At 41.3% G+C, this 9,633-nt stretch overlaps 1 protein-coding gene across 2 annotated transcripts; it reads left to right on the top strand.

Annotated features, from left to right (window-relative positions):
* The first annotated feature begins 1,117 nt into the window (after positions 1 to 1,117).
* On the top strand, positions 1,118 to 9,068 carry odc1 (ornithine decarboxylase 1). 2 transcript variants are annotated; one of them, XM_078399256.1, is made up of 12 exons: positions 1,118 to 1,318; positions 2,269 to 2,415; positions 2,507 to 2,654; positions 2,842 to 3,015; positions 3,104 to 3,276; positions 4,087 to 4,221; positions 4,577 to 4,658; positions 4,806 to 4,889; positions 4,966 to 5,128; positions 7,278 to 7,393; positions 8,157 to 8,371; positions 8,659 to 9,068. In XM_078399256.1, the coding sequence occupies exons 3-12, from the start codon at positions 2,553 to 2,555 to the stop codon at positions 8,801 to 8,803; spliced, it is 1,389 nt and encodes a 462-aa protein (XP_078255382.1). In that variant the 5' UTR covers positions 1,118 to 1,318; positions 2,269 to 2,415; positions 2,507 to 2,552; the 3' UTR covers positions 8,804 to 9,068. The 2 variants fall into 2 exon arrangements, with proteins under 2 accessions (XP_078255382.1, XP_078255383.1); XM_078399257.1 differs by lacking the exon at positions 1,118 to 1,318 and adding an exon at positions 2,088 to 2,135.
* The last annotated feature ends 565 nt before the right edge of the window (positions 9,069 to 9,633 follow it).

Below are 9,633 nucleotides of genomic sequence, written 5' to 3'. Positions count from 1 at the left end.
CAGACACTTCCCCCACACCTATCTATATCTCTAAACCAGCATCTGCAGTTCTTTCCTACACATCCCCACTACTGAACCTAGGAGGGTCTTTGGTGAATGTAGATACAAAATGCTGGAGTAACTCAGCGGGTCAGGCAGTATCTCAGGAGAGAAGGAATGGGTAACGTTTCGGGTCAAGACCCTTCTTCAGACTCTGAGTTACTCCAGCATTTTGTGAATACATTCAATTTAGACCAGCATCTGCAGTTTTTTTTCCTAAGGTCTTTTGGTGAAGCAGCTGAAGAGTTACACGTGGGTCATTGCTATAAGGAACTCCAGCAGTAATATAAGAAAATAACTGCAGATGCTGGTACAAATCGATTTATTCACAAAATGCTGGAGTAACTCAGCAGGTCAGGCAGCATCTCGGGAGATGCTGAAGGGTCTCGACCCGAAACGTCACCCATTCCTTCTCTCCCGAGATGCTGCCTGACCTGCTGAGTTACTCCAGCATTTTGTGAATAAATCCAGCAGTAATATTCTGGGGCTGGAATTATTGATTTCATTTTGCTTATGATTGAGAGTAGAATCATTAGGCAATAATTAGCCAGAATGGATTTGTCCTGTTTTTTTTTATGAACAGGGACACCATTCCATATTGCTCGGTAAATGTTAGTGTTGTTAATGTACTATAGCAACTTGGCACTAAGTGCAGTTAGTTCTAGAATTCCTCAGTATTACATATTAGTTGCCTTAGCTCTATCCGGCACTCACAGCTGTTTCAGAATATTTCATGAAATGAATTTTAAAAAGTGACTAACTGCTTCAACAATTAATACAATGCATGATATGTAATGCATTGCTCATCATGTAATGGTCACCCCGGTTCCCCTTTTGTTTTCCCCACACGTCGCTAGTGAGGGGAAGCTGCAACGGTTTCGAGTGACATGAGCGAGCGAGCGAGCGAGCGACCGCTATTGTCTGCGGCAATATTCCCTTCTCTCCAGAGATGCCGCCTGGCCCGCGTTTTGTGTCTAATCTTCGGTTTAACCCAACATCCGCAGTTCCTTCTTGCTTCTTGCACCAGTGGCGGTGACACGTCGGCGGCCACCTGGTCATCTCGCGCCTGCTCCACTCCGCGCGCTCGAGAGCAAACCGATCACGACCGGTTTGCGCTGGACTCGTCGCCTAGCAACGGGCCCCTATAAAAGGCGGCGGCCGCGGCGCAGCCGGCTTCATCCTGTCCTCACTGCGGCGGCGAGAGAGCGCGGAGGGGAAGATCTCTCTTTTTTTTAATTGATTTCTTCGATGGACACAGTCTTCGTAAATGTTTTTTAAGGTATTCCTACCCGCTTCTCCCGTACGGGAATTTTGACGCGCTCGTATATTATTTAACACGCAGATGTAAATCTGCCAAGTGCCACGTGTTAGCTCGGCAAAGGGAAACCACTTGTTTTAAATATATATATGTATATATATAGACGCATTTATTTTCTAAAATAAGCCTCTTGTTTAAAAATGAGGAGAGCGCGGCCTGGGGTGAGCTAAAGGGTTTAATTTTTACCAGTTACTCACAAAGAGTCGAGGGGTCGAAGGGAGGCCGGAGACCGGCGGCCAGGGCAGGAGCCGCGTCATCGAGTGCGTTTCTATTTCGGAACCGGTGGAGAGGAACGGGTTGGGAGTTGGGCCGGGCGGGGCGACCCCCGCTGGCGGGTGGGGGAGTTGGGCCCGGGTCACCCCCGCTGGCGGGTGGGGGAGCTGGGCCGGGCGGGGCGACCCCCGCTGGCGGGTGGGGGAGTTGGGCCGGGTCACCCCCGCTGGTGGATGGGGGAGCTGGGCCGGGCGACCCCCGCTGGCGGGCGGGTGGGTGAGCCGGGCGTGACCGTTAGTTGGTCGCCGGGGCGGGTGGGTGCTCGTGTTCCCTCGGGACGCACCGAGCTGACACGCGCTGCTGCTTCCTCCGTCGTCGGCCGGATGGCGGTGCGTCCTTGAGGGAGCGGTGTTCGCGGTGATTTTTGGAAGGGGGGGGGGGGGGGGGGTTGTTAGTGAAGCGGTGGACAAATTGCTTTTGGCCGGCATTGGTGCATGCACTGGCGCAGCGTTGTGCGTGTTGCTACTGCAGCATGCACTAACCAGCGCAGTGCCGTGGTTTTTTGGTGATTGTAACATTTGTAAAGGCAGCGATGAATGTTGTGCATGGTCGTGAGAGGCAACATTGGGGTTAGTTGTGTAAGTGAGGACGTGAGTATGGCCTGTCGGAATTTACATAAGATTGTGCATTTTTTGCAGAACGAACGAGTTACAAGGGTATTCCACGGCTACACAGAGAGCCCAGTCCTTATATTGTATCTTCGAGGATTTAACTCTGTCGGAAAGCCACCGTGGCGAGACAGCTGAGGGTTGCTTTTAAATAGATTCCATCTCTTACTTGTCCATGTAAGTGGTTTTGAAAATTATTCTTTACGGAAAATTAAATTTTGCTAACGTTTCTCATTTCGCTTGTTTTGTTTCTGATTTTTATTTTTAGTTTGTTGCATATTGCGAATCTCCGTTTTACTCCTACAAGTCTCACAATGAATGACTTCACCAATGATGAGTTTGACTTTGCCTTTCTTGAAGAAGGATTCAGTGCCAGAGATATTTTGGAAAGCAAGATAAATGAAGTTTCTCAGTCTGTGAGTACCTCTATTGTATTCTTGCTCGTGGTTCATTTTTTTATTTATTTTTAGTAAATACCAGAACTATCGTCATGGCTTAACACACTCTGTTATGCAATTAACCATTTTTCTTTCACCTCTCAATCTAGTATTCTCTTTCTATTGTACTGGTATGACAATATGACCTTGAGTTTCGTGTTTCTAGGATGACAGAGATGCTTTTTATGTTGCGGACTTGGGTGACATCGTTAAGAAGCATGTGCGGTGGCACAGAGTACTTCCTCGAGTGGCTCCATTTTATGCTGTCAAATGCAATGATGACAAGGCTGTTGTAAAAACCCTTGCCACTTTAGGTGCTGGATTTGATTGTGCTAGCAAGGTATGCAAATACTCCTAATTCACTTTATTCCAGTTTACATTTGCCCCTTGATTGTTTTTAATGAATTAGAATACAATATCCTTTACAGACTGAAATCCAATCGATACAGAGCCTTGGTGTTCCAGTTGAGAAAATCATCTATGCTAATCCTTGCAAGCAATTGTCTCAGATCAAATATGCAGCCACCCATGGTGTACAAAAGATGACATTTGACAGTGAAGTGGAATTGATGAAAGTAGCTAGATGTCATCCAAGTGCAAAGTAAGTTGATGAGATTTGCTGCGAGATTCTGGTTGTACACAAATATTAAACTTTGCTTTGATATTCGTCAATGAAAATTGAAAGATTTCAATGTCAGTTTCAGCATAATCCATGATGGATCTGTTTTATTGTTACTCATTTTGAAAATACGGATGTGAATGTTTGAACTGTATTGACAAAGTTAAATGGTGTGAATGAGATTTGTTTTCAGCAAGAAGGGAAATTGAGTCCATAAATAGCTGAAACTACTAGAAGGTGGGAGTCAAATGTGCAAAAATGACATGTTTGAAATATCCAATAACTTGTAGCTATTCCAATAGGTTTTTGAGGTTGTTATATAGTACTACTTGTCTTTCCCCTCCAGTATTTTGTGGTTGTTGATAAATTATTAAGGTTGTTTTAAGATTCACTCAGCAATATGTAGATTGGCAATTAATGTTACACATGGTATATATGATTACATGCATACAATATTCAATTTATTGCTTGGTGAGCATAAGCTATTAAATATTATGAAAACTGAAAATATTGTTCTTTTAATAATTTGGAAAAATCTAAACCAATCTCTTATTATCCTAGCAAATATGCTTTTCGGTCTCCTGTCAGTTCTTTTTGCTGATGGGGATGATTTGTGAGATGTTTTCTGATCAAATTGTTCAAATTTAGCTTTACTTTGAATCCCCCTTCCAAATATAGAATTCTACTGTATCCTGTTTCATTGACATTGGCCAGTGTGTGCAGGTTCGGCTAATACCCTTATTTGAGATGGCTCAAAACCATGGTATAAAATGCATTCTCTTCCTTGCTTAGACTAGTTCTGCGCATTACTGCTGATGACTCCAAGGCTATCTGTCGCTTGAGTGTGAAGTTTGGAGCAACACTTAAAACTAGTAGACTTCTCCTTGAACGTGCCAAAGAACTGAACGTTGATGTTATTGGAGTAAGGTAAATCTATTGTTATCTTGCATTGTACTGATTGGAAAGCACTTCAAAACTTGTAAGTTTTAGTATCTAATAAGGATGTGGTCTTATAAATATGGAAACTTCGATTTGTGACAGTGAATGACGATCATCAATAATCCTGTAAGACAGATAAGAGTGGGTGAAGGTATTTAGGCTAGTGTATGTTTAGAACCTCAAGTTGCTTGCGTTTTGAGAATGCAGTTACATTTTTGAAGTAACAAATTAGGCTCTCCATTATTTCTTTGGGTTTAAAAACACATCATATCACAATGTTGAAACCTATTGCTTTTGTTGGGTACTGACTTGCATGGACTATTTTTTTCTCCCTCTGTGAAAGCTTTCATGTGGGAAGTGGTTGTACAGACGCACAAACATATGCCCAGGCTATTGCAGATGCCCGTTTTGTTTTTGATATGGGGGTAGGTATCTTGATTTTGTCAGTTTGTGATCTTTTTGTAACAGAATGTTTAATGCTCATTGCCATTTTGATACAAATTATAATTTGAAGTGAAGTAATTGTTTAGGCTTGTATCTTTGCTATTTAATTTGTGTTCTTGTTTTTCTAGATAGAATTTGGCTTCAAGATGTATTTGCTTGATATCGGTGGTGGATTTCCTGGTTCAGAGGACACCAAACTCAAATTTGAAGAGGTGAGATGTGTATCCACTTGATTTTAAAAAGAATATTCTTAAAGGTAGAGGTAATTAATTCTGCATTTTGTTTTAGATTGGTGCTGTTATCAATTCTGCATTGGACAAATACTTCCCCACTGATTCTGGAGTGAACATCATTGCTGAGCCTGGGCGATTTTATGTAGCATCTGCCTATACGCTTTGTGCAAATGTCATTGCAAAGAAGGTGGTTTTCAGTGAACAGAACAGCTCTGATGGTAGGTACAAAAGTCTCGATGGGGGATAAAGTTGGTAAGCTTAGTAGGCAGGATGAGCAAGAAGTAAACATAAACGAAATTCAACACAAAGTTACATCTAATGAATGCACAGTGTAAAAGTAGATGAAAAAAATTTAATTAACATGATATCCACATTTAATAACAAGGAACTGTAGATGCTGGGTTATACCAAAATAGACAAAATTAAAAAGGGGCAATGTTTAAAGGAGATGTGTGAGTCAAGTTCTTTTTAAGAGTGGTGAGTGCCAGGAATGCACTGCTGGATGGCGGTGGTGGAGGTAGATATAGACAATAGACAATAGGTGCAGGAGTAGGCCATTCAGCCCTTGGAGCCAGCACCGCCATTCAATGCGATCATGGCTGATCACTCTCAATCAGTACCCCGTTCCTGCCTTCTCCCCATACCCCCTCACTCCGCTATCCTTAAGAGCTCTATCCAGCTCTCTTGAAAGCATCGAATTCCACACCTTCACCACTCTCTGACTGAAAAAGTTCTTCCTCATCTCCGTTCTAAATGGCCTACCCCTTATTCTTAAACTGTGGCCCCTTGTTCTGGACTCCCCCAACATTGGGAACATGTTTCCTGCCTCCAATGTGTCCAATCCCCTAATTATTTTATATGTTTCAATAAGATCCCCCCTCATCCTTCTAAATTCCAGTGTATACAAGCCTAATTGCTCCAGCCTTTCAACATACGACAGTCCCGCCATTCCTGGAATTAACCTAGTGAACCTACGCTGCACGCCCTCAATAGCAAGAATATCCTTCCTCAAATTTGGAGACCAAAACTGCACACAGTACTCCAGGTGCGGTCTCACCAGGGCCCGGTACAACTGTAGAAGGTCCTCTTTGCTCCTATACTCAACTCATCTTGTTATGAAGGCCAACATTCCATTGGCTTTCTTCACTGCCTGCTGTACCTGCATGCTTCCTTTCAGTGACTGATGCACTAGGACACCCAGATCTCGTTGAACATCCCCTCTTCCTAACTTGACACCATTCAGATAATAATCTGCCTTTCTATTCTTACTTCCAAAGTGAATAACCTCACCATAAACATGTATACAGACCTCCCAGCAGTCAACAGGGGGAGCAGTTATGTTGGTACGGTAGCGCAGCGGTAGAGTTGCTGCTTTACAGCGAATGCAGCGCCGGAGACTCAGGTTCGATCCTGACTACGGGTGCTGCACTGTAAGGAGTTTGTACGTTCTCCCCGTGACCTGCGTGGGTTTTCTCCGAGATCTTCGGTTTCCTGCCACACTCCAAAGACGTACAGGTATGTAGGTTAATTGGCTGGGTAAAATGTAAAAATTGTCCCTAGTGGGTGTAGGATAGTGTTAATGTACGGGGATCGCTGGGCGGCATGGACTTGGAGGGCTGAAAAGGCCTGTTTCCGGCTGTATATATATGATATGATATGATATGGTAGATATGCAGAGAGATGCAATAAAACGGTTGTTATGCTGTGATTTCAGTTTCCCAAATATTAACGGGGTTTTTTTTGGTTTAAAGGCTCCACAAGTGGAATATTTGATATGCAGGAGAGTTTTTTTGCTTCAAACTGTTCTCAACATAAAATGCTCAAGAGTTACTGTTGGGAAACTCAAGATTTCATTCCTTTCAACATAGTTCTAGAATTATTTATAACATTGGTCCAGTAATATTTAGGAAGGACCTGCAGATGCTGGTTTATACTGAAGATGTACACAGTGCAGGAGCAATTCATTGGGTCTGGCAGCAGTCTGAAGAAGGGTTCCGACCTGAAATGCCACCTTTTCCCCAGAAATGCTGCCTGATCCATTTAGTTGCGCTAGCACTTTGTCTATACAGTAATATCTAGAATTTCTGAATTTGTTACCATAGGAGTAATTGAAGATAAGAGAAATAATTTTTGGGCCTTTTTGATGGTATATGGAGTCTAAAATTGACTTCACGTTTTTTTTGTTGCAATTCTCTTAATTTAATTTTGTACCACATCTTGCTTGTCGCCAAATTTTTGTTTACTGCTTTGCTAAAATAAAACTAAATTGGATTATGGTATCTAAACAGTGCATTGGGTATTTGGCATGCTGACAATTTCCTTTCTGTATAGCATTATGTGACTAAAATGTGCACTTTCTTGTTAAAGGTGAAGATGAAGGTGAAAATGACAGGACCCTTATGTATTACATTAATGATGGGGTCTATGGATCATTCAACTGCATTCTATATGATCATGCACATGTGATGCCAGTTCTTCTCAGGGTGAGGCCCCATGCAATGAAAATGGATATTTTAAATAATTATATCTGCATTTGTATATTTTTATTTTGTGTCTTAAAGTTAAGGTAGAGATTTAAAACATTTAAAAGGGACTGGAGGGGAAACATTTACACTGGGTGGTGGGATTGGCTGCAAGTTACTATATTCAAGTCAGAATTGTTGAAAGGGAATCCCAAGAGGGGAATTGAAGGGTAAATTTAACCATGGGGTTTTTTGAACCTGGGTGGAAATATGCACCGTCTGGAAGGCTCTGATTGTATTGACTCTGATAGTGCTGCAATAGCCTGTTGTGTTCTATCTTCCATCAGGTTTTCTTAACTGGCTTTTTGATTGATGATAGTTGTGAGAATCCAAATTTGACCTGAGCTTTAACTTATCATTCTCATATAACTTTGATACAGTTTGTGAGCTATTTGACAAATGCACTAGACTTGGTCTTTCTACTACCTCTTTAAGTCATTAGGACACTTTCTGTAACAAATCTGCGCTGTGGTCTTTTCTGATTTTTTTTTCTGAATAAAGTGCGATTTCATTTATATTCACTCATTTAGCACTAAACATTGTCTTTGTCTTGGCTCCCCTTCTGTAGTTTTGTGTATTTTATAGAAATCTGAGGGTTATTTAATTGTTTTAAACACTTCTCCGCCAGTAATCTTTCACTTGTCTCGTGTCTTTCAATTTTCCTTAATTTCCTACCCGACCTGCTTTCTAGGATTTCATTGTAATGAGCTTTTTTTATTTTCAGAAACAAAAATCTGATGAGAGTCTGTACTCTACCAGTATTTGGGGTCCAACTTGTGATGGTCTTGATCGTATTGTAGAACGCTGTGATTTGCCAGAGTTGCAAGTTGGTGACTGGATGGTGTATGAGAACATGGGAGCTTACACAGTTGCTGCTGCTTCAACATTCAATGGATTTCAAAGGCCCCAGGTCTACTATGTTATGTCAAGGCTGGCCTGGTACAGTATTTGAGTTTTAAAACTTAAGTTGACCAGTATAAGTACAATTAGTAACAATTGCTATAATGAACCATGTTGGCTCCAACTTATTCTTTCCTTCAAATAGAAAACAACAATTTGTCTTAAAGCAAAATTTGATTTGCCATGCATGTTTTGGTGTTTAGGGTGTACTTTCACCATCAGGTCAAGATTTCGGGGTTTATAGAACCCACTACACATTATATAGCTTTTGTTGTTTTCAGTGGTCAACTTAATGCCTTGTGGTCTAATTGGTTTATCTGTTGTAGGCAATTGATGCAACAAATCGAAGATAATGGCTTTCCTATCCAAGCTGAGGATCATGCTGCTAATACTATAATGGCTTCCTGTGCCTGGGAAAGTGGATTGGAGCTGCTTTGTTCTTGCTCAACATCAGCAAGAGTTAATGCCTGAACCATTGATATAACTGTTGAGCAACCCATTGGCAATTAACTGTTCTAGGATTGTAGGGTAAAATATTAAATGTCTGGCTTTTGGGGACCAGCCACTGAAGCAAAGAGTTGTTTGCTTGGATTTTAATATGTGCATTAGTTTGTGTATGCAACAAAATGGTTGACTAAGAGATGGGATCACATTCTTAAGTGTTCCTATGGAAACTTGTTTATACTTTTTATAACTTTGTATTTTTATTTGAGCTTTAAATAAAAGAAAATTTATTAGGACATCAGCTATTTGTGGTGAATTAATTGCATGGTAATTTTCATATGCGCCTCTAAGCACATTCACTGTCGAGGGTAGCATGACTGTTTGAAATCTGTACCCAAAGGGCAAAACTAACTGGTAGTCTTTGAACTAGTCAGAAGCGATTAGTTTAGGTTGCACAACACAACATTGTAGATGTTATTGGTCTAGTCTTGGCACATGTCTTCAGTTCTCTATCAGAACAGTTCTCTTGTTTAACCTACTGGCCTCCTCTGCATTCTTGCATATTTTTATGTGGCTATGTATTTACCCGATTCTTTAAAAACACAATTTACCTATCTTCCTACATGGCTCCTAATTCTCTCAACTTCAATCCCAACAGAACTTTTTTGACTTTGACATTAAATGTAAACAACCCAAACTGCTATCAATACAGAAATGTTGACCAGAATGTTTGTAGTTCTGGTCCAAAACAACCAGTCCAAATATGCATTCCCATGGTATGACAGCACTCCTTGTTCTTAAACATGTGAAATTAGGTGTCTTTTTTAAAAACTACATACCAATGGGGAACGTAACTA

The sequence above is a fragment of the Rhinoraja longicauda genome, chromosome 5 (assembly GCF_053455715.1).
Source record: "Rhinoraja longicauda isolate Sanriku21f chromosome 5, sRhiLon1.1, whole genome shotgun sequence".
NCBI lineage: Eukaryota > Metazoa > Chordata > Chondrichthyes > Rajiformes > Arhynchobatidae > Rhinoraja > Rhinoraja longicauda.
The sequence above is the reverse complement of the archived record's forward strand: the minus strand, read 5'-3'. Positions and strand labels throughout refer to the sequence as shown.